This window comes from Vespa crabro, chromosome 10 (genome assembly GCF_910589235.1).
Source record: "Vespa crabro chromosome 10, iyVesCrab1.2, whole genome shotgun sequence".
NCBI classification, from domain to species: Eukaryota; Metazoa; Arthropoda; class Insecta; order Hymenoptera; family Vespidae; genus Vespa; species Vespa crabro.
In genome coordinates this window covers 726,274-750,243 of record NC_060964.1, presented here as the reverse complement: position 1 = coordinate 750,243, position 23,970 = coordinate 726,274, and the positions used below count along the sequence as shown (strand labels likewise).

The following is a 23,970-nucleotide window of genomic DNA, read 5'->3' as shown; positions in this document are numbered from 1 at the left end:
ATCAGGCTGTTCACCTTCTCGCACGTGCGATCAAAGTAAAAGATTAGAGCGTTCTCGACGCACCTTTAGTTTCGTTACTTGGAGGATAATCATCCCTTTCTGAACAAGAGAATAAATTTTATTAAACGATCGCTATTAACAGAACAAGAAAAAAGAAGAAAAAAGAGAAAAGAAGAAAAAAGGAAAAGAAAAAAAGCAACAAAGAGTAATAATCGACGTTATAATCATTATCATTTTAATTAAGGATTAAAAATTTATATCCTTACGAGTCTATGAGTCAATCGATTAATTAGCATTTTTGTCAATATCGTTAGAATGCAGACGATCTATCTTAAGTCAACGAGCCGAAATGTTCTTTATACAAATACATGTTAATGTTTCGACAAATGTAGAAAAGTATGTTAATTTAATAAGTATATTTGTAATAACTAATTGATGTACAAATAATAACTTATTATCGAAATTCAATTACAAAAGAATAGCGCTGTACATTATCGAATTTAAAAAAATAAAAAAAAAAAAAGAAAGAAAATCGATCTATGTATGTTCATAGAATTCGTCACATCAAATATTTTTCGTCGTTCTCATGGTCGATGACCACAAAAAGGGGAAAAGAAGTGGGTACGGTTTCACAATCGCGAGGACCCAAAAGAATTGTTAAGTATTCACATCCCGAAGAAATGGTGGCCGTGATGCGGCCTTAACGAAGATGAGGCCTGGCGGATTTGCCCTCGAATTTCGACGGCCGAATTCGTCTTACGTCTTTATCTTCTCACGTTTGGAAAGAAGCCAAATTGTGGAATGGGATCACCGTGTCGTATCGTATATTGTTAAAAAATCGTGAATAATTTCACATGTAGTAAAATATTAAACACGTGGACGAACTAGGATCGTTACTAAATTATAATCGACTTAAACAGATTTAATAATAACATATTTCATGAATACTTAGTGCTTTTCCAAGCTCAGCTGATAGTAGTTGAAAATTTGTTGATATCATAGACAAAAAAATAATTATATAAATATATATATTTGTGTGTGTGTGTATGTGAGTGAATATACACATATTTTTCAAATAAAACAGGATAAAAAATGAATATTAAGGGAAGAAAAAAAAACGAATACAATTTGTTCTCACTCAATCTATCGCAATCAGTACTTACTTACGTCCACGTCGTTTCCGATTTCGTAATCGATGAATCTCCGTTGGTGGCTTTGAAAAATCGTGCCCGAAAGATCGAAATATAATCCTTAAATGCAAGGAGTCGACTCGCTCCTGTCAAGGTCGTACTCTCTATGAATAAAAATGAAAATGATAGAATATCTGATAGAATATGCGTAGAGTCTCTAAACGGATTAGACAGTTTAGAAACAAATGTGTCAACGATCCATTAAGGAATTTCTTGACGACGTATTCGGTAATCACGAACGACTAAATCGTTTTACTCCTTTGATTATCGTACGACCAACAATAAATATTAATTCTAAGTAGACGAATTATTTACCGTCGAACGTAAGACACCGCATCATCGAACGTTCGGACCATTTGCATCGGGCCTTCGAGGATGATGTGAACGTCTGGATGGTCATTGGTCATTGGCAGACCAAACGTGAAGAATTTACTAATTCGGACGTACTGAGAATTGGCCATTCATACAATATTCAAGATCCCTATCCTCGCTTCGCTATATAACACCCTTCTACGATTCGGATCTCCAGTCACTTCAGGACCTCCGAAGAAAGAAGCTGGTAAAACTTCCAAAAATCTCAAAAGAAATACCATCAAATAAGTTAAATCAATAAATTGAAATCGAATACGCGCAAGCTATTCCTTTTCTTATATCTTAAAACTTAACAAACAAGATGAATCAATTCATATTTATTCAAATTCTTTGTGCTTTCGTATTAGTAATAAACGCGCTTCCTCAACAACCAAAATCCAAAAGACCAACACCCGTGTTTAAAGTTAGTAAAGAATATTTCGATATTATCAATAAATGATATATCGACATGTTATTTTAACATGTTATTTCTCTTCTTTCATATAGCAAAATCAATTAGGTGGATTACAATTACCGGATAATGCTACACTCATAAGAGATAACATCGTGGACACATTTTCCTGTAAAGACAGAATTTATGGATATTACGCCGATATGGAAAATGAGTGTCAAATATTTCACGTTTGTCTACCACAAACGAGAAATGTCGCCAAATGGAGTTTCATTTGTCCCTCAGAAACGGTTTTCAATCAGGTACTTATATTTACATTATTCTTATTAAATTATTTCGTTATTATTATTTTTTTATTTTCTTCTTTGTTTTTTTTTTTTTGGTCTATCTCCTTATAAGGCCACTTTCGTATGTACGCGAACGGAAGAATCGATACCCTGCGAGGAATCAGAAAAATATTACAGCTTAAACGAGGAGATTGGTAAGGAGGAAGAAAATACCGAAGAAGAGACTACCAGATCTGTTCCAATAAATGCTGATGTCGAGCCAGAGATAACCAAACCATTCACGAGAACTTCGAGAATTTTAAATCGACAAGGATCGTCACAACGTCATTGACGAAATTTTTAATTACGTCGATAAACTAACTTCTCTATTCCTACGTTGAACAAGAAACGACGAAATAAGAACAGCAACTTTTGTATGCTACATACGCTTGCCTTCAATACGTATATCGCTCTAATATATTAAAAAAAAAAAAAAACATAAAAAAAGAGAAAGAACTATATATAATGTAAGTAATATAATAATTTAAGATATCCTAGATTTTGCTTTTGCTCTTTAGTTTTAGTAGTAATCATGTAAAAAAAAAGGGAAAAGTTTTAAATTATTTTGAATCATTCGTCTTAATTTTAATTCGTCTGTAAAAATTTGCATATAATATTACGAATATATGTTATTAAGTATAGACGGTGTCTTATTAACTCCTAAAAATATTATTAATTGTATTATATATCGGAAAATAAAAGACTAAAATCTCAAAACGTTTTAACACGTCAATGTGTTTTATCATTATTTAACGTTAATTAAGTACAATAGAATTAATGCAGATAAACAGAAAATAATATGTATGTATATATATATATATATATATGTATGTACGTATATATATATATACATATACATATATTACTACGAAAGTAACTAATTCGTCTAGTGTAAAATAAATTGGAAATACAACGAAAAAGAAAAAGAAAAAAAGGAAGAAAAAAAGAACTAAATCGAAATACTTTATATCATTATCGTAATATTAAATACGACATTATTTTTAACATCCAATAATATGATCATTGATATGTATCGATATTGGTTTTTAAACTTAAACAACTAAAATATAAATAAAATTATGACTAAGAAACGTACGATAAACGATTAGAAAATAGTATCGGCAAAACAATGTAAAATCGAATTTGGAGAATGAGAACTCCATATTTCTTACGTAAACAAAAAAAAATAACATAAGTTTGTAGTGTAATATTACATTGTTTATTACAAAATATTTATATTTCTCGCTGAAGTATGACTAAAGTATAAAATCAAAGTAGAATCGAAGCTTTGGATAAGACTCGATTAAAAAAATTACTATTTGAAGAAGAAGAAACTTATTATACGATGAAAAGAAGCACTCTCACACACAAAGCGGCTAGAAATAAATCCAAATACTTTCTTTTTTTTTTCTTTTATTTTTTTTTTTCTTTTTTTGAGACGCGATCGTTATTATACGCTTGTCGTAAAATACCTGAAAGTCGCTTCGGCAAGTCATGGGTGACCACCGATGACCATTTGTTTCTCTTCTATTCGGTATCTTTGGAATAGCTAGCCATCATGTTATGGATAGGCAATGCCCAACCTTTCTTTGTAAAACCGATAAAAGATATTAAACACATAATAATCTGTACTTTTGTGTTTACAAACAAAATAATTAAATATTCCTTTTCCTTTCATTCAGAAAATCATTACAATATTAACAAGGCACTGGAACAATTCCATTCAAGATTACACTTATGTTAGATCTTCAAATTGAACGGAAAATAAACACTATATATATATGTGTATGTGTGTGTGTGTGTGTGTGTGTGTGTGTGTGTGTGTGTGTGTTTGTATGTGTGTGTATGTATGTACAAAACGTATAATACGTTACAATTATTTCTTAGATTAAATTTAAACGAAACCCGTATATGTATATGCTACATACTAATTATAGTATAAAATGTAATATATTATACTTAATATACTAATAATATTAAAAGTCATTCAAGGTTGATCATAATATACATTTATACTGTTCCTTTTTTAATCAAGTAAAATATATACAGATGTGTATGTATATATATATGTATATGTATATATATATATGTATATGTATATATATTACGTATAATATATATATATATATATATATATATATATATATATTATAGTATATATATACACTATATTACACAAGACAAATATTTTCCATTTAACTAGGTAGATAAAGAATTATATATAATCGTAACCCTGTATCGTCCTGTTTCCTATAAAATCCAATGCTCTTGGCGAAAATCTTCTCTCGAAATTAACATATAAATCTTTCATATCTCTTATTTGTAACTCGTTATCATTAAACAATATAACTACTAGAGATATATACTCCTATGTTTGAAGGTAACATGAAGAAAATAAAAGGAGAGACCTTCGTCGACATTTATCGACGTAAAATGTTTGAAATTAACAAACAACCGCGATATCTCTGAAAGAAGATATGTAAAATTTTCACGCTTCAGAATCCATACAAAGATCGGCTTCGATTTCTTCAGGACTTCTAAGATCGATGGCAAATCTTGTCTTAGTATTACTGATAACATTTTCGGAATTAACCTTATCCTGGATCTTGACTTTTCTCGAGTAAATTTCAAATGCAGTGGCAAGTGCGTAAGTGAGTTGTCTGGCATGATGTTTCGATTCGCAAACGAAACCGTGACACTCGAAGGGTGATACCCTACGGAAGTTATCTGTTTCACGAACGACGATCATTGAGAATACCCTGGTATAAACGAGATCCTGGACGCCATAGGAAATAGTCTCGATCGCGTACATTCTAGCTGTGTTGCCTTCCTGCTTCCTTTTGTCAAGCGGTAGAAGTGCTACGCCTTCTTGGGATACCACTAACTTGATCAGCGGTAGCATCGTATTGGTCGGTAATGCTTTAGCCGAGGTTACCATATTATCGACCGGTTGTCTCGTGTGCTTTATACCCCAGAGGCCCCTTGCATCGTGAGATCCCAAGTATTTTACCTGTAAATATCTGACTCAGTCTTGTTTGTTTTACAAAGTTACTATTCCTTCGTTCAAAATATTATATAATTGGTCAAAAAAGAGAAAAAAAGAAATAGAGAAAGGTAAAGAAGATTTGTCTTAATGTACACGTTGTATATAACATTATAATATTTTATCTTCTTTTTTAGATTGGCTGAGAGTACTGTCACGTGATTTATCTCAACCAATAAAAATCTTTTAAATCCAAGTTCGTAAACACATACGTACAGTATCGACACCATACAGGTAGATCGATCTTGTTTTACTTTAATGAGACTAGAATAACGACGCTAGTTGACACTTATTTACCAGAATAGGTAATACACAAGCAAGTTTACGAACCAGCATAAAATATATGTACATATATGAAAGAAAGACTGACATAGAAGTCTCGACAGAACAGGTACCTATCCAGGAAATTATGTACCTGACATGTACCTGCAGGTATTTTTAAACTAACGCTCTGAAGACTTCGTCCTGAAACGTACCTGAAACACCTGCGGCAGATCAGTCGACCCCTCGAACACATTGTTGTCGATCGACAAACGAGATAATTTTGTTATCCAGTCTTTCTTATTTTCCGTCGCAGACAGTAAATCCTTCTTCATTTCTTCTGTACGATTGGTTCTCTATAAAAAATAAATTTGGGTCACTTATCATGAATTAAAAAATATATATATATATATATATATATATATATATATATATATATATATATATATATATATTATATATATATATATAAGTATAGTATATATATAAGTATATGTATTAGGTGGACCGGAAAGTAATGTCGTTTCTGCACATGTCGATGTTTGATTGTGATTAATAATAAAAACTTGTTAAAAATTTATTCGTTTGAATTTAATTTAATAAAGTGACATTACTTTCCGGTCCTCCTAATATATATAAGTATAATATATATATAAGTAAATATATATATAAGTATATATATATATATATACAATATATTATTAGAATTTAATATATATATATTGTATATATATAATTTAATAAATTATATATATATGTATATATATATAATATATTATCAGAATGTTTATCTAGAAAAAAAGAATTTCATTTTTAATGATATTGTTTGAGAAATCCTTTGAAGATCTCGTAACAACTCCTTTAGCCGTCAGCTAATAGACCATTCTAATTCTCTTTTACTTTTTTTCCTTTTTTGCAAGAATATGATATTTTAAATGGAGGAATGAAAAATGGTACCAATCGATTATTACAAATCTAAATAAAAATTACATTTTTACGAATAAAATTTATAGTTTTATGAACAATCCTTTACTTCGAAATTATACGAACGAAATAATCAAATAAAACGTAAAAATAATATTGATTCATTGTATGCACAGTAACAATAATATTTATGTGTATGAGTAAACATGCGTGGGTGTATATATATATATATATATATATATATATATATATATATATATATATATATACGTTTGTGAATGAAAAGAAAAGATGAAAAAATAGAAAGATGATAAATGTGTAAGCGACACAATAGGCAATAAACGGTAATAACGGTAATCAAAGTTCGCTGACGTTTATAAGGAAGTATAAAAATATCTCATAAAAAGCGAAATTAGTTGATGTAATAACAAAGAATGCATTACCAATCGACGATAAACAAACCATGCGTGTGGATTAGTCTCCAAGTAAGTACGTTGGTACGACTGACCGAGTTTTTACTAACGAGAATATGTAAATATGAAATGAAAATAAATTTATAGAGATCTTAACGAATGATACTTGTATCGCTCGAGATCGAAACTCGTTCTAATTTGATTAGAATCAGATCGATTGATGTTATTATTTTCATCGTTTATTCGTTAGGATGTTTGGAATAATAGAAAAAAATGTTAAAATAAATTTAATTCATCGTATATAATACATCTTAATACGATCATTATGCGTTTTAAGAATTTTAAACAATTAGAAAATTTTCTCTATCATTAATAGTTTAAATTTCGAGATAATTTTCGTATAAAATTTACTCACAGATTGTTCCTCGAGTTTGTTAATCTTAGAAGGTGGCTTTACTTTGAGATGATACTCAACGACGTTCGGTATGTTCGGCGCGTTGTTTGGAACTGACGTGGGGGCGGTCTTGGAACTGCCACGATCGCTGCCGCCACCGCTTCCACTGGCAGCCGCAGCCCTCGTCGGCGCTGAGGACGGTCCTCTCTCCTGTTGTGTATGCCCTTCCTCTTTCTCAACGGTTAGGACCTTCACTAGGGCTCTGCTGTCCCTTTTCGTAAATCCAAAATCTTCGTCTTCCATTCTAACACTTTCTCATTCAAACTTTCTCTCTGAAATATTTTAAATACATTTAATTCCAAAGTTTTTTCATCATCTCTTTAAATGTTTTTATTTATATACTATAATCATAAATATGTTCAACAAATATTCGTCATTGAAACATTGAACATTGTAAATGATCGTATTAATATTAATATTTATTAATGATCTGAGAACAATCGACAAAGTATTATAATGTTTTATTTCGTTGAACAACATATAAGTATAATGTTTTTTTAGTAATATTATACATATTATATATGCATGATGCATGTATATATATATGCATGTATGGAAATATATATAGATTTAGCTATTTTCCGAATACTTATAGTAATAATATAATAGCAGTATAAACAAAAACACGATAGACATTTTATGTAAGATTTAGCAGAAACATATATATATATATATAAGTACATACATAAAATTTTGTATAAGAAAGTCTTTATCAGAAAAATTTTCGTTGGACTTTAAAAAACATAAAGTTGTTCTAATCGATGATAATAACAAATTTCCTCATAAGAGATATAGAAAACAATTTACTAAAAAGAAAGATGGATATACTCCATATATTTGTACATTTTACAACACATATTTTTACTTTCGTGTATTTTGTATAAGATATACAATATTTATATAAGATATACAATAATCATTATATATATGTATGATTATTATTATTATTATTATTGATGCTATTTTTTTTTTTTTTTAGAGAAATTTAAACTTTACGAAAGACTACACGTTTCCGAAAAAAGAACAGTGTTAGCATAAAAAGTTTTAAAATAAATATTATTGTATTTTCAAAAGCATACGAATAGTTTCCAAATGCATTGTGTCCATATTTATATAAATATTCGATAATTATAATAGATAAAAATGAACGATCTTCAACAAGTTCGTATAAATAATTTCAATAATCTACAATTTTATTCGATTTGATTTGAAAATTAATATAATCAATTTTATATGTGTAACTTTCTTTTCGATAATTTATTATTTTTATCGGCTAATCAAGTTAAAAAAAAAAAAAGCAAAAAACATCTGTCCTAAGGACTTTCTAATCGAAAAGTTTGTAAACATAAAAGATGAGAGAAAAAAGTAAGATTCACCCTACATCGTCGATCATTATTACTATCATCTCCCGAGTGTATCCAAGCATGAAAATAAAAACAAAAAAAAGAGAAAAAGAAGACAAAACGTGTTTCAGAATTACACCGGAAAACAGCTGTCGAGCGGCACGTGTTGCAGCTTGCGCCTTCGTCATTCTCGATTGCCTCGACGATCGTTGCATTTCCTTTTAAGTATGTATGAACATCGTAAATGGTATCGAATCGATCCGATTACAAGTTCATTTGCGCTATTTATTACGTGTTGTTTGAAAGAAAAAAACAAAAATATTGATTGCTCAAACTAAGAAACACATTGTTCGGAAACATTACAAATAAAATCGATGACACAATTTTGTTTGACAAATTTCTTGATCCTTCTTGCCGAAAATAATGATAACTTTTTAAGTATTTTATCAATTATCAATAAGTTAAGATAAAATAATAATAACAATTTCTTCGAATTATTTCGATAATATTAAAATTAAACATCAATGTATTAATAATTTTAATAATAATTTTTAAATAAATGAGACAATGAAAAAAGATAGGCGGATATTCGAGGTTCGATAAGCGGAAACTGCTACGAAGAGGGAACGTGTGCACTCTTTCAAGTTTACCGGAAGTGAGTCAGGTGACCGATCGTCAGGTGAGGAAGAATTCATTAACGTATTCTGTCGGTTACGTTGGGGTTACATCTGAATACGTTAAATGACCACACTTGTATATGTCGTGGTGCATTGTATTTAGTTACAGTGCATCGAAATACAGTCGAAGCAAATTTAGTTCGTAACTAAAAAAAAACTGAAATGTAACACCTGAGACTAGAATAACGTAGAGTCAGCAATAACAAACTTCTATGAGTTTAAGTTTATGAATTTCGTATAAACATTTTGTTACAGATATATACGTATGAAAAATTGCAGCAATAACAACAAATGTGAATCAAATTGATTATAGATCCGACATAAACAGAAATAATTCAAATATGAACGTTTCAAAATATTATAAAATTAATCATTATTAAAAAAATATAATATTTAATTATAAAATGATAGAAATACTTATACATAATGTATTATACATATATGTATTATATATTATATATATTTTATATATATAATAAAATATATATAATACCTTGTATATATATAATTATTATACCTAATAAATAAATAAATATATATATATATATATATATATATATATACAAGGTGTTTTGAAATTCTTATTACAAACTTTTAAAACTTGTAGAAAAAACTGAGTAGATAAAATTTTGATTAGAAATCCAGGAAAAGTACGATAAAACAAAATTAAAATGTACAAGTATAACAAAATCAAATCATGATTGAGTCCTCATCCATTACAAGAGCTGCTCGATCCATTAATTTTATTTCAAACATTGTATCTGGTAATTATGTTTTGACAGAATCGCTCAAAAATACCTGGTTTGTGTTGAGTCTGTTGTATCGCGGCCAGAATTCATGCAATTATATTTTTCTCTGGCTCTAAAAGAGTATAATACTTCTTGTAAGAAGTATTGCCAGAGTTCTTGGAAGATGTTCCATTGAACATTTATCAAGAAATATGGTTTTAACACGATGGCACATCATCACACTTTACACTTGCCGTTCAATATGTAACCCAGACGTCAACCAGACGTAACCTAGACGTAATGCCGTTTAGATTTTGTTTTACTTATACATTTCCGGACATGGGTTCCTAATCAAAATTTTATTTCTAACTTATTTACTTGGTCCCCTTTACAAGTCCTAAAAATTTGTAATACTTGAGATTTTGAACATTGTAACACTAAAGGTTTTTAAACACCCTATATACTCATTCAAAACTGTATTTAATTCGAATTATATCGATAAAAAAACTTTAAATTATTAATTAACGTATACTTGCACATTTAACGTATAATACACTTGCTCATTTATAATACGTATAATTTTTAACATTAAATTTGTAATTAATGTAAATTTATTAAATTAATGTTTATTTTTTCATTTCATTTAATATATATACATATACATTTATTTATTTATTTATTTATTTATTTATTTATTTATTTATTTATTTATTTATTTATTTATTTATTTATTTATTTATTTATTTATTTATTTATTTATTTATTTATTTATTTATTTATTTATTTATATATTTATTATCACTTTAATGATTGAAAATTGTATTTAAATCTACTTGAAAGGAACGTAAATTTTCTTTTGGAACATACTATAAGTCGCACAAATGCACCTGTCAGCTAGTTACACCCGCGTACAATAGATGAAGTGCGAACGTGCATTGCAACATATCGGGTGTCGTAATAAGAATATTCTCGAATCGAGTGGCTATCTCGTACATCTGGATTACAGACGTACGAGATTACAACGCGATTACAACGATTAGAAATGAATCCAACGAATCACAATTCACATTTCTAATCACAAAAACATGTTCATAACATTTAAAATATTTTATTATTACATTTTTACTCGGAATGTTATCGAAATGTTATCGTTCGATTCAATATTGTTCTATGATCGAACTTATCGCTTATTTTTTTTAGATAATTAAGGCTGAGTAAGAAGACGTAAAAGAAAAAGAGAGAGAGAGAGAGAGAGAAGAGGCAAAATGAAGCGTAACGGTGATAGTAAGTATAAAACGGAGCAATAGACAGTGGCTACTCGTTATTATGGTTTTCCGTTAGGAACTTCCGTTACGTTTCAACGAAGATATCGTACTCCATAAGAAAATATCAATATAACGAAGTATTCATTTTATACCATAGGAGAATATTTTCAGTCAGTCATGTTATAAAATCTAATAGAGAGAAATCCCTATGCAAATGACGCGGATAAATCTCGTTGTAAGTAGGTATAATGGTAGACAGCGTTAAATCCATATGATTGATCGATTAAAAACTAAAGTCACAATAAACGAATTTGTCTAAACTCGTAATTGATATTATCAATCATCAATCATCATTTTTTACAGACGTGATTTTAAAAAATTTAGTTCGACTAATCCATAAATCATTTCAATTGTTATTTATATTTTAAAAAAATATTCAAATTTAAAAGATTTGTAAATATTTGAAAATTTGTATATAATTGAAAATTATGATCGTCGTAATTGTTAAGAACGATCGATAGAGAAATATTTTGTAATCGTGTAATTGTTAAATCGAATTAAATATCTTTAAGTAACTGATAACAGGTAAGAATTGTCTCGATCAAAGTAAAAATAATTTTAACGGATTAAAACCGACGTAAGGGTCGATACGTTTTGGTGTAAAATTTGATACAGCATGGACAGGAAAACGCGAGAATTCACGAAGCGTGCAACGTTGTTGGTATCGCCATTGTCAGAGGTCTGATTTATACCAGACATCACGAAGGCAAATGATTTCCCTTTTCATTTGGAGCCCACGGAAGGGTAGTAACGAGACCGGAAATGCTCGTGAATGTCAGACCGGAAGTCGTTAGATTGTGTCACGCTCGATCTCCAACGATGCGTGTCACATCCGTTCGAAAAAAAATATTTTAACACTGGTGAATCCCTTACGAATTCGGATTAATAAAGGAAATGACGTTATCGTTTAAAAGAAAAAAAAAAGAAAAAAAAAGAAAAAAAAGAAAGATAAATAAAAGATAAGATCGTTGTTCAATTCAACAACAGAATTTAATGTTAACAAAGTCTACTCATTCACGAAGATATAAATTTATATATGATTTAAATTGAACGTTTCGAACGTATACGATACGTGCATAGATAACTCTTGCTTCGGCCTTTGGATCGCGAGAATGATATCAAAGTTTATCTCAAATAAACATACAAAGATAACTAAGTGTGACTAACGATGAAATCTCAACAAATCTTTAATATTGTTTAAAGAAGTTGAAAAAGATCGAATTGCACTGTTCGGATTCGATATTATTACGTTATTCGTGATATATGATATTCGATGATCAACAATAAAAAAAAAAAAAAAAAGAAAAAAGAAGATAAAACGTACCAACATTTTCTAAATTTCTAATTGGAAATAAATTCTCGTAGAGAAAGGTACGTGCAGAAAACCAGTCGCATTTATAACACAGATACGAACACATATACATACATACGTAGAAAACGTAAGAATTGGTGCCCCCGAAAACGACGTTGCTTTCACAAGATGAATGAAGAACGTAGAAGAAGAGAAAAGTACTTTTGTTAAAGTTAACATCTAGAATAGGTTTGGTGACGATCGACGAACATGAGGATTTAAGATACCATGACTAACCGGAGTCGCGATGTCCACAAGGACGTCACGCTTCGTGACATGCGACGGCACGACGACAAAAAAGATTTTTTTCGAGGAAACGAACATACGAAAGTTCAAGGTTAGTCATCTAACTTGTTGAGTCTTCGCTTTCTAAACAACACATCTTACATTAGATATATACAATGTATATGTATTTATATTGCGCATTTTTGTTAGATACTGATTAATATTATCTCAAACTACCGTTATCAAGGACTTTATCAGACATGTTATTACGTTATCGTATTTTAATCGAGAAATAAGTAAAAAATTTAATTATTTTATTGATACTAATTACACCCACCAACAAGTATGTATTTACTTCAAGGTAACGTCAAATGGTCCATGTTTTCACCTCTTATTTATCGAAAAGGAAGAACGATCAAGATCAACGGAAGAGATCTCAAAGATCGAAAAGCGAATCTAGGATTCGCGAACGATCGGCTCACACCTGCGGTATGCGCTGTCGCGTGCGAGTGACTGAAAATGTGGGGCAGACCGAGCTGGCACACCGTTCGACTCGCTCGGACTGATAAAACCGAACTACACGACTCTCCGTTACCTATTTCGTTACCGCCTCTGTGTATCGATACATAGTAAATTTTTTTTTTTTGTACACGGGTACGCTTGAGAGCAAACACGTTGGTATTCGTATTTGCAGTATCAAATATGACGCGTACCGATGAAATTCTCCAATAAGAATTCCAATACGAGATTAAATCCTTTTGTATAATTTAAATGAAATTTCTGTTGGGTTTTTAACTTTCTTCTTTCATGCTGACAAAAATTTTCCCGATACCATCCTCTTTGTTTCTTTTTTTTTTCTTTTTTACAAAAATATTTACGTGTTTATTATATTCGCGTAACTTTAAAAAATCCATTTGTACCTGTATGATCATGTATATTATTTCTTAATATTATTTAATATTTACAATAATTACTTTCCAAAAATGCGTATAAAATATACATTTTCTATTAGAAAAAAGATCAAATCTCTTATAAATACATTTAAAAATGATAAAATTTGTAATTTTTTCTTCGTTAGAACTAAAGCATTAGATCTACCGATGCTAAATAAGAAAAGATGAATTCTTGGCTCTCGTTGACTTACACGTTTATATACTCATTTATATACTCATAATTGTCTTCGTATAAAGAAAGAAAGTTCTCCAAGATGTGTCATTTCTTCATAGTTCCTCGTATACGCAGAGAGAAACAAAAAAAAATATAATTATTATCAAAGAGAGATACTTTTTATGTAAGCCTTATTAATTATTACAAGCCATTATTATAAGACAGAGCAACATTTCCTGAGATTCGTACTAATTGTTACCGTCGGTGTTATCGCTTGCGTAATTCAATGTATCGTTCGTACACACATATATATATGCGTCGAATGAATCACAAAAATATTCAAAATATTTATTGATATTGATTAACTTTTTTTAAAAATAGAACAAAAATAAATATATCTGAAATTTAACAAAAATATTATCAAATTTGTTCATTTTCAGTACACATTACATTTATTCAAATAATCGATAAAATGATGATATATATATATATATATATATATATATATATATATATATATATATATACTCGTATGTACTTATATATTTTATTGTATTCATCTTGAAATTAGAAGAATTTTCATTTCTTAATATTATAATTGAAAGAATGATATGATGGTGATATAATGGCATATATCGTATAAATTCTCAAAACCATAATGCATATATACGGATCTACGAAATACACATGTTCTTTTTTTCTTTCTTTTCCTTTTTTTTTTTAATGACAGATTTAAAAATTACTTATTAGACATTTCTTATCTTTGCAACAACAAAAAATCATTTATGTTTAATCATTCACATCTATACATAGAACACACGAATTTACAGAATATTCAAAACATTTTCTACAAGATCTGAGAAATAGTCTAAAGAAAGTTATTCGATTTCAGAAACTATCCGAATATTTAATTCACTGTTTCATCGTAGATCCACAAAATGATACTGTCGCACGATTTATATTTCTTATGTAAGATTAAACGATACCACGCGTGCACGTTGACAATGCTTGAACCCTTAAAACGAACAAAAGCCGAACAATCGAGTGATTACGAGCGTGCGAGTAATTGCCTTGGTGAATTAGATCGCGAGGCAACATAAACGCCAGGAGAATGTCTCTTCTTGTCACAGTCTCGACACATTGTGATTTAATATTATATCATTCTGCAACGCATAAATTTCTCTTTGTGTTTTGTCTTTTGATTTCACAATTGCAATATGCACCTTGACGATTCGCGAAGATAACAAAGATATGAATTCTTTTGGAGAATTAAAGATGACTTTCGAATAATTAAAAGATATTTTATATTCAACTGGTCTATTTAAAAACAATGTTTTATTTTACATAGATCCGATTTAGAATTGCATAATTAATTTATAACTCAATGCTTCGAAAATTGCATAAATCCTAAATCTCGAATAACATTGAAATAATTAATGATCCTTGTTAATCAAGGATCAACCATATTTACGTTGAACTTAATAGACTTTTCTTTAATCAACCATAAATCTTTAAAACGTGTTCCTCTCTGTACAATTATAAATACGTGAGAATAATTCTTATATGTCTGTTCGTAAGAAGGCAAGATAGTAGGAAGGATGACGCTCGGAAGTTGGCTGATTATGAAATTGCAGTGCTTATAACGGACGAAGACTATGTGCGAGAAGTGCCACGTAACGTATATCTCGTGAAATAGATAATAATTTAATCGGAAGAGCGAGCTCGATTGAAGGTTTCTTAAGATTAATCTATATCTATTATCTTATTTATTCGTTTTCCGTCTCAACATTATTCTTCGCGAAATTTTCTATGAACAACGTTCTTTATCTCCATTATTTTATTTGAACGTCGATCAATAAATAAAAAATAAAAAATATTGCGCGAATGAAAAAAGAAACAGAAAACACATTAAAATTTGCATTTTAAACGTCGTAATACTTTTTAAACGAAAAAGAAGAACTCGAACGCAATAATTATCTTTTGAATGACGGAGACACGGATTTACCCTCCGACATTTTCATTCTTGCCCACCACCGTTATAAATTTAGCCTCGCGATTACACTTAAATCGCACAAATAATAAAGCGGACCTTCTCACAGCGCTAACCTAGCATTTTGCAATAACCTCGATATATCTAATTAGACGGTAGCGAGATAATTTCATTAAGTCTTTCGACTCTTCGTTCATCCTTCCTGTCCCTCGTATCGGCGTAATTCAAAATGCATAGCTACATACATAGATTGCAACATTTACCGTCAATTTTTATTCCACAAGACATTTAGAAGTTAAAAGTAAGTACTTACGTACTATCTGTGTATATGGATACGATCAACGTTTGCCTAATTTACACATCAAGCCGATGAGAGACTTCATTTACAATTAAACGTCTCTAATTGAACGTACTTTGAAAATAATGACTTCTTCGTTATGCTCAAAATGAACACATCAAACACGATCAGTATCATTCTCTTCAATGAATGCTCTTCGATTCTGCCATTTTATAATTTTTTTAACAACAAAAAGGAAAGAAAAAGAAAAAAAACTGAAGAAAACAAAATTTATCTTTTGTCGATTACGATCGTGAAAAAGAAAAAAACAAAAAAGAAAATGTTTTTCCATGCAAATGACGTATGTTTCTCGCTCGACATTAAGCAGGATATTGAGACACCCTGCTGAATCTATTAATATTATTACATCTCGAAAATTATTTCTCACGTTTGTTATACTTCGGCTTAACTGGAGTAATCGTCTTGTTATGAATTAGATACATAGTTATATCTAATTCATAACGTGAGAGCACTATGACGGTCATCCTCTCAAAAGTTATACCGATTCTAACTCTTCTTAATATTTCACAATAAAGAACAATAAATCTTTCTTTTCACGAACGTATAACTATACTTGCGTTACCAACCTAAATATATATATATATATATATATATATATATATATATATATATATATATATCTGATATATATACATATATATATATATATATATATATATATATCTGATATATATACATATATATATATATATATATATATATATATATATGTATATATATCAGATTTTATTTTACATTCCTTATATTCATTTTATATTATTCATAAAAGAAGAAGAACATAACTACAGGAAGTTACTGTTATTAAAAAAAAAAAAGAAAAGAAAGAAAGAAAAAAATAAGAAATGGGCCGTCGGTCACGCGTGGACGCAGATCATTTCGAGAGCTCGAAGGACAACGAAAAAAGAAAGAAAATGAGAGAGAGAGAGAGAGATAGAAGGATACCATCGACGCTTTTGCTTCTCGCTTGGCTAAGTTTTAATGCACGTACTACACATACGATCTTATTCGTTGAATTGAATTCTCCTCCAGCGACCTTGGATCTTGAGAAGCCGTTTCGGAGGGATGACTACTTTCCCCTCTCTTCATTAGGATTTATCATTTCGTCGGTGAATCCGAAAGAAAAAAAAGAACGCGTTCATATCTGACGGAAGGAAGTTATTGTCTTTGTATTTTTCGTAGAAAAAAGAGAAAGAAAGAGAAAGAGAAAGAGAGAGAGAGAGAGAGAGAGAGAACGAAAAAGAAGAACATAGTAGTTGATTAATCAGCGACTGAATTAACAATCGATTCTTCGAAATGATGAGAGACTCACCTTCGGTTTAAAACTCGCGCCATTTTCACGCTTCCGAGATCGCGTTCTGTAATTACGTAAGTATCTACATACATACGTACTTATTTAATATTCACGAGAAGAGATAGCAGAAGATGAAGAAAATGGAGAATAAAAAGAAAAAGAAAAAAATACGAAGAAGAAAAACAAAAGAAAGAAAAAAAGAAAGAAAGAAAAGATAGGAACGACATAGGGCAGTAGATCAAACGCGTTATAAATGTTTCCTGAGAATCTCGATAGTCCAAGCGCGAAAACTATCGACCACGATAAATCAACACTTTCCGTCTTCTTCCGTATTCCTTTTCTCTATTCGTACCATCTTTATGTGAAAGAAACTAACGTGTTGGGTCAATCCTCTCTTTATACATAGGTACTTCGTTAATAATATTTTCAATGATGGTATATCTAAGGGAAAAATGTCATAAGGAAAAAGAAAAAGACACAACAAAAAAATACAATATGCAATAAAGAATGACATAGTAAGGTGAGACGTAATGATACTTGAGTCAAGTAATGATCACCAAAGTAACGATTTCGCTGACATCATACCTCACCTATACTTTTATACTAATGTACATTCTTATACAATTATGCGGTCGGTCGTCGATTTAAGTAAATAAACCTGATAGAAGGGATTAAAAGAAAAAAAAATGAGATAATGATTCATCAACAAAAAAAAAAGAAAGAAAGAAAGAAAGGAAAGAAAGAAAGAAAGAAAAAAAAAGGAAAAAGTAAAAGATAATAATAAAATAACAGAACCGACTCTATGTAATTTCCGTATCCAGAAAACTCGAGGATTGTCGGAGTGGTCAGGAAGAGTAGTAGGTGGAAGGATACAAGGAGAATTGGAGGGGGGCAAGGATGAGAGGCTGGGAGGTTCTAAGAGACTCGCGTTTTCACGGGTGTAAGAACACGAGGGTATTGCGTAATCAAAGAATCTGTTGTGTTGCTCCGCAGGAGGGATCCCTCTATATTCCTCTCTCCAACCTCCCTCCTGGGATCTTCTCTTTCTTCGTTCGTCCGACTTGTGGGAGCCCCAAGAAAGAGGGGCTCTCAAGAATCCCCCCTTTTTCACTCTTCTGGATCTCTAAACCCATATATATACCACCACTTCGTGGCTCTGTTCTTTAAGGAAGACACTTGCGAGTTATAGCATCGTCTTCGAATTTATTATTGGTAAACAAAGATAAAAAGAGAGAGAGAGGGAGAGAGAGAGAGAGAAAGAGAGAGAGAAAGAAAGAGAAAAAGAGAGAAAAAGAGAGAAAAAAAAGAGAGAGAGAGAAAGAGAACCAGCCTAACGAAAAACAAATCGCGCCAAGATAAATGCCAGCCACGTGGAAGGATACTAAGGACTCCAAGGAGAGATAGGACTATTCCGAAATGGTTCGTCGGCCATTGGTTATTTTTATATTCTTGACGTTCTTAATACTTTGAAAACGTTAATTTATATTCGTCCTAGATCGTTTCAGTGTGAATATTAATTTGAATTTTACGGTTATATATTGACATATAGTGTGAAAATTTATTTTGTTAATTTTCATGTTTCATCGTACATTCTTCATAGTTACATTTTATTTGTTTTATTTATTAATTCTTTTTTCGTTTGTTTGCTTGTTCGTTTATTCGTTTAACTCAATCGAATTGTTTGATTTGTTATAGATGATTTCGAGATATCAAGTATTTGCTGCAATCGCGCTGTTTACGACTATCTTGTTTTACCGGACGATGGCGGTAAGTAAATTAATTAAAAAAAAAAAACTAATAATAATAATAATAATAACAATAAAAATGGAAGGAAATAATCAAACGGAATAATAGATAGTAACCACAAAAATTGATGCGTTTCATGTGTTGGCAACGAAATCACGCAGATAAAAATATAAAGAAAAAAAGAAACGATCGTTGTTTACGTAATTTGTCAGCCAACCCATGGAAATTTCGTTTGTCATAGAAAGGGAGTTGTATCTCATTTGCGAAAGAAACCTATTATATTTAACGCGCAAAATTATTATTTTCATCGCGTCTTCTCACGACTCGGTGTGCAACAATGACAATGAACGAGCAAAGCGGTATCTCGCACGCATCATCTTCCTTTAGACTGGCAACATTAAGTAATTCAATAATTAACTCTTCTTACGTGAGGGTGCTTTCTAGAGAGGCATCTCGTTAGATAAACGTGGTCGAGGGAACTACGAATAGAATTTATAAATATAATTGTAAATGTATTTCAATTGCGTTTCTCAATAATAAAAACCAATCATAACGCAAGACTGCTATGTATATATATATATATATATATATATATATATATATATATATATATATGTATATATACGAATAACTTCAGTGTAGGCGCGTATAAACAGAAAAATAAGAAAAAAAAATAAATAACGAGAAACAATATTAAATATGAAAAAATCGAATGATGTTGCAAGATCAAAAGAATTGTTGCGAAATCAGACGAGAAAAAAAGTCAAAATGAAAAGGAAATCCCGTTTATAAACACGAACAACTAAATCCATGAGGTGTGAAGGTTAAAACGTCGCGTGGATCTCGATTCTCGTGAACGCAGAAAATTTCACCGGATACGAGAAGACTGCATTAATAGAAGAGAAGGCACGAATTCTAAATGATCGCGAATGAGATTAGAAAGAGAATCACGTGGACTCTTTTATTCCCGTTCTGACGTATAAACGACTATACGAGGTGATAAACTTCAAACGTTGAGCTAAACTTCGTGTTCCGTTTATTACGTTTTCTGATATCGATCTGACGATTTCATGCAAATTTCCAATATTTAAACGAATTGTTTCCATAGTGATCACCTTGGTAAAAATGCCGATAAACTTATCGAATTTCATAATAACAATGCCATAGATGTCAAGTTCGTCGATAAAAATTATCAAAAAATAAAAGTATTCAAGTTTGAACTTTTATTAAAAAATTAATACAACCTTGACCTGTCTAAGTCGTCACAGAGAAAAACTCGACAATATCTTCTCTTCTCTCTCTCTCTCTCTCTCTCTCTCTCTCTCTCCCTCCCTCCCTCCCTCCCTCTCTCTCTCTTTCAAATTGGAATTGAGAAACAAGAAGAGGAGAGGCTGTAACCTCTGATGGGGGCTCTCATTCGGGCGCGAGCACGAGCTCGTAACCGGTAAACAGTAAACAAGAATCCGAATACAAAGGCATGAAGATGTGCATCCGCTCGCAAAGAACAATGTAATCCAACTTCCGGTCAACCCGTTGGAGCATGTGTATACATTGAACTGACTCCGATACGCCGTGACGTGTCGCAATGGTTTCTTCTTATTCTCGAGTCGATTGCGAAAAATTAGTTAATTAGCTCACCCTCTCCCTCTAGCATCTCTCTCTCTCTCTCTTTCTCTCTCTCTCTCTTTCTCTCTCTCTCTTTCTCTCTCTCTTTCTCTTTCTCTCTCTATTTTTATCTTTATTCTTTGTCTCTTTATGTCTTTCATTTTATCTTTCCGAGTATCGTCGAGTTAATAAAGGAAATGCGATTTATAGCCCCTTGCATTATTCTTCTCCTTGGATCTCTTAAGATCCAAAGGTTCTATCATCAACGATGATGATATGCAGCGAAAGTAAAGGCGTCGGACGTTGTATTTCGAAATAACAAGGATGGCGCAACGGTTATAGGGCTACCTGCTTTTTTTTTTACGACTTCTTCTCGTAATTATTGTGTACTTAATTAATGAAGTTACATTTGAGGGAACAAAAGATGTGTGTTTTTACATGTATAATGTATCTGTGTGCGTGTCAAACGATTATTAAAATCTATCTTTTATGATCTTAACGTGGAAATTAAGATATTTTTATACGAAAGAAGTTATAAGATGTAACGAGAGATACGTGTATGTGTCTGTGCTTTTGCCTGTTAAAAAAACGAAATTTGAGGAGATTAATCGTATTAAAATTTCAGCAAGTAGATGGTTACACACCTGGTGTCGATTATCCTATTTACAATTCCGTACCGTTTGGGCTCACCTTTACCTGCGGAGGAAAATTGCCTGGATATTATGCGGATCCTGAAGCAAGATGTCAGGTCAGTATATAAACTTAACATTACAAAAAAAAAACCTTTATTTTAAAAGGAAAAATGTTGCATACACAGTTGCATTTTATTTAAGATTAAAAATCATAATTATTCATCTCTTTTTTTCTTTCCGTCAGGTTTGGCACTGGTGTTTACCGAACGGTCGGCAATTCAGTTTTCTTTGTCCTAACGGCACAGTTTTCAGTCAAACGGCACGAGTCTGTGATTGGTGGTTCAAGGTAAATTTGTAAACGTAAATTATCATAGAAATTAAGAGTGACGTGTGTTTACAATTTTTTCTTTCTTTCATCGCAGGTCGACTGTAACGATTCTCCGAGACTTTATGGCATCAACGATGACCTCTACAGAGACATCAATGGAAACAGGATTTAATATTGTCAAAGAATTCCCGTAGGAATAAGTATATATTAATAAAGGATTTTTTTCTATAAATTTACTTACGAACAATAATACGATCAATGTTTGTTCTATACACGAATTATAGTTACCTAATTTACCGACGTACAGTATCAACATTCTTTTTATTTTACCCACAAATTGTGAGATGATAATTTTAATCGAACAAAAAAAAAAAAGAAGAACTAAAATCCAACAGACTGAAAGATATTCCTTTTCCAACGTTGATATTATAATCAGAATAATGTTAATATTTTTTGCAAACAATAATTTTTCTCGACCATATTTCTTTTCTTTCTTTTTTTAGATATATTGAGTATTTTTTAATCAGTATTGTATATGCGCCTTTTTATTATAAAACGCAAGATTTAATCTTACAATTTAACTGTCTATTTGAAATAAATAGAATTTCTCGTCTCAACATCGAGAAGGTGGAGTCGCCTGCTTGCAGAATCGAACCCGGACGATTTCTTGGCACGATTGGATAATAGAAAGTGAATGGTCTCGAGGAACGAACAGCTGATTCGTCTCTCACCACATTCGAAACTTCGTTGCAGGTGTTGTTACACTTTTCCAATCGCATTTCGTAGACTCGATCGTTCGATTAACATTTTTATCGAGATTAGGATTAATCGTATTTCCTCATAAGTTCTTGACATTCTCGATCGCGAAGACAGTACTTCCGTTCTCAGTAAGTTCATTTTTAGTACTACAAGGACGACAACATTGTTGAAGAAATATACATTATTATTGAAACAGGATGAGATGGAAATCGAAATGGCTTTTTTTTATTTTCGTTTTTATTTTCTTCATAAATTCCTATTAATAATCGGCCTGAGGCGATGTATAACAAGATTTTCCAAAAGAAAAAGAAAAAGAGAGAAAGATAAAAACACTGGAGCTTCCTCAACTGAAAATATCTCGCTTATATCATTTAAATAATTACTGAACTCATATGTTCATCAATATTTTAATTAACAGATCCTGCTCAGATAAACGATGACAAAAAAAGACGGTCGTTAATGCATGTCAAGACATTAAAATTATCGAGATATTTGACGCACCTGTATCCGTTACGATAGAATCACTAAGAAACAATATATATATATATTTAAAGATGAGTATGTACAATAGTATAATAAATGTAAATATATAATAGACAATTGTTCTATGAGCGTTCTCTATAACCTGTCCATCAACAAAGTTAGATCTTAAAAGACGTCATGAAAGATTCTCAAATAATATTACAAAATAAATAAATATATAAATGTAAATAATAATACAAAATTAATGAATAATAAAAATACAAATGTAAATAATAATACAAGATTAATACTAAACAAACTTTCTAACACGTCTGAAATTCGTGTCAAGTTGACCCGGAGATTCCTATTAATCGAAATTACCCTATTCTAATAATCAATATTTCCCATCTCAAACGATACTTCGAAAAGATCAAACGAGTCGTTAACGTAGAAAGTCATTCTTTGATATTTCCATCGTAGAAGATGAACACAAAATTGTTTTCTTTTTCTTTTTTCCTTTCCATATATTTATTTATCTAACACGGGTAGAAGAACGCGATAGAGTTCAGAGACAAGGCCAAGTTACTAGAGAGAGAGAGAGAGAGAGAGAGAGAGAGAGAGAGGAAGAGAGAGAGAGAGAGAGAGAGAGCATCGAAATCACCTTTCGTT

At 30.9% G+C, this 23,970-nt stretch overlaps 3 protein-coding genes across 11 annotated transcripts; 2 read left to right on the top strand and 1 right to left on the bottom strand.

Moving 5' to 3' along the window:
- The first annotated feature begins 1,087 nt into the window (after nt 1-1,087).
- LOC124427379 (U-scoloptoxin(01)-Er1a-like) lies at nt 1,088-2,625 on the top strand. The gene is made up of 3 exons (XM_046970249.1): nt 1,088-1,965; nt 2,049-2,255; nt 2,353-2,625. Exons 1-3 carry the CDS (start codon nt 1,864-1,866, stop codon nt 2,569-2,571), a joined length of 528 nt encoding a protein of 175 aa, XP_046826205.1. The 5' UTR covers nt 1,088-1,863; the 3' UTR covers nt 2,572-2,625.
- Nucleotides 2,626-4,595: 1,970 nt separating this feature from the next.
- LOC124427443 lies at nt 4,596-13,617 on the bottom strand. 6 transcript variants are annotated; one of them, XM_046970365.1, is made up of 4 exons: nt 13,361-13,617; nt 7,336-7,646; nt 5,799-5,939; nt 4,596-5,289 (listed from the first exon to the last, which is right to left on the bottom strand). In XM_046970365.1, the coding sequence occupies exons 2-4, from the start codon at nt 7,615-7,617 to the stop codon at nt 4,768-4,770; spliced, it is 945 nt and encodes a 314-aa protein (XP_046826321.1). In that variant the 5' UTR covers nt 7,618-7,646; nt 13,361-13,617; the 3' UTR covers nt 4,596-4,767. The 6 variants fall into 6 exon arrangements, with proteins under 6 accessions (XP_046826321.1, XP_046826328.1, XP_046826322.1 ...); XM_046970372.1 differs by lacking the exon at nt 13,361-13,617 and adding an exon at nt 12,878-13,016; XM_046970366.1 differs by lacking the exon at nt 13,361-13,617 and adding an exon at nt 10,990-11,097.
- Nucleotides 13,035-23,439, top strand: LOC124427444 (U-scoloptoxin(01)-Cw1a-like). 4 transcript variants are annotated; one of them, XM_046970374.1, is made up of 6 exons: nt 13,035-13,135; nt 19,465-19,536; nt 21,746-21,868; nt 21,997-22,098; nt 22,175-22,270; nt 22,683-23,439. In XM_046970374.1, exons 1-5 carry the CDS (start codon nt 13,046-13,048, stop codon nt 22,250-22,252), a joined length of 465 nt encoding a protein of 154 aa, XP_046826330.1. In that variant the 5' UTR covers nt 13,035-13,045; the 3' UTR covers nt 22,253-22,270; nt 22,683-23,439. The 4 variants fall into 4 exon arrangements, with proteins under 4 accessions (XP_046826330.1, XP_046826329.1, XP_046826331.1 ...); XM_046970373.1 differs by lacking the exon at nt 22,683-23,439 and having other exon boundaries at nt 22,175-22,312; XM_046970375.1 differs by lacking the exons at nt 13,035-13,135; nt 22,683-23,439 and adding an exon at nt 15,742-15,803 and having other exon boundaries at nt 22,175-22,312.
- The last annotated feature ends 531 nt before the right edge of the window (nt 23,440-23,970 follow it).

Coding starts and splice junctions, on each gene's coding strand:
- LOC124427379 (XM_046970249.1), top strand. CDS start 1,864: ATGAATCAATTCATATTTATTCAAATTCTTTGTGCTTTCGTATTAGTA. Junction 1,966..2,048: donor GACCAACACCCGTGTTTAAA/GTTAGTAAAGAA, acceptor TCTTTCATATAG/CAAAATCAATTAGGTGGATT. Junction 2,256..2,352: donor CAGAAACGGTTTTCAATCAG/GTACTTATATTT, acceptor TCTCCTTATAAG/GCCACTTTCGTATGTACGCG.
- LOC124427443 (XM_046970365.1), bottom strand. CDS start 7,617: ATGGAAGACGAAGATTTTGGATTTACGAAAAGGGACAGCAGAGCCCTA. Junction 5,940..7,335: donor ACAAACTCGAGGAACAATCT/GTGAGTAAATTT, acceptor TATTTTTTATAG/AGAACCAATCGTACAGAAGA. Junction 5,290..5,798: donor ATCTGCCGCAGGTGTTTCAG/GTACGTTTCAGG, acceptor AGATATTTACAG/GTAAAATACTTGGGATCTCA.
- LOC124427444 (XM_046970374.1), top strand. CDS start 13,046: ATGTCCACAAGGACGTCACGCTTCGTGACATGCGACGGCACGACGACA. Junction 13,136..19,464: donor CGAACATACGAAAGTTCAAG/GTTAGTCATCTA, acceptor GATTTGTTATAG/ATGATTTCGAGATATCAAGT. Junction 19,537..21,745: donor TGTTTTACCGGACGATGGCG/GTAAGTAAATTA, acceptor TTAAAATTTCAG/CAAGTAGATGGTTACACACC.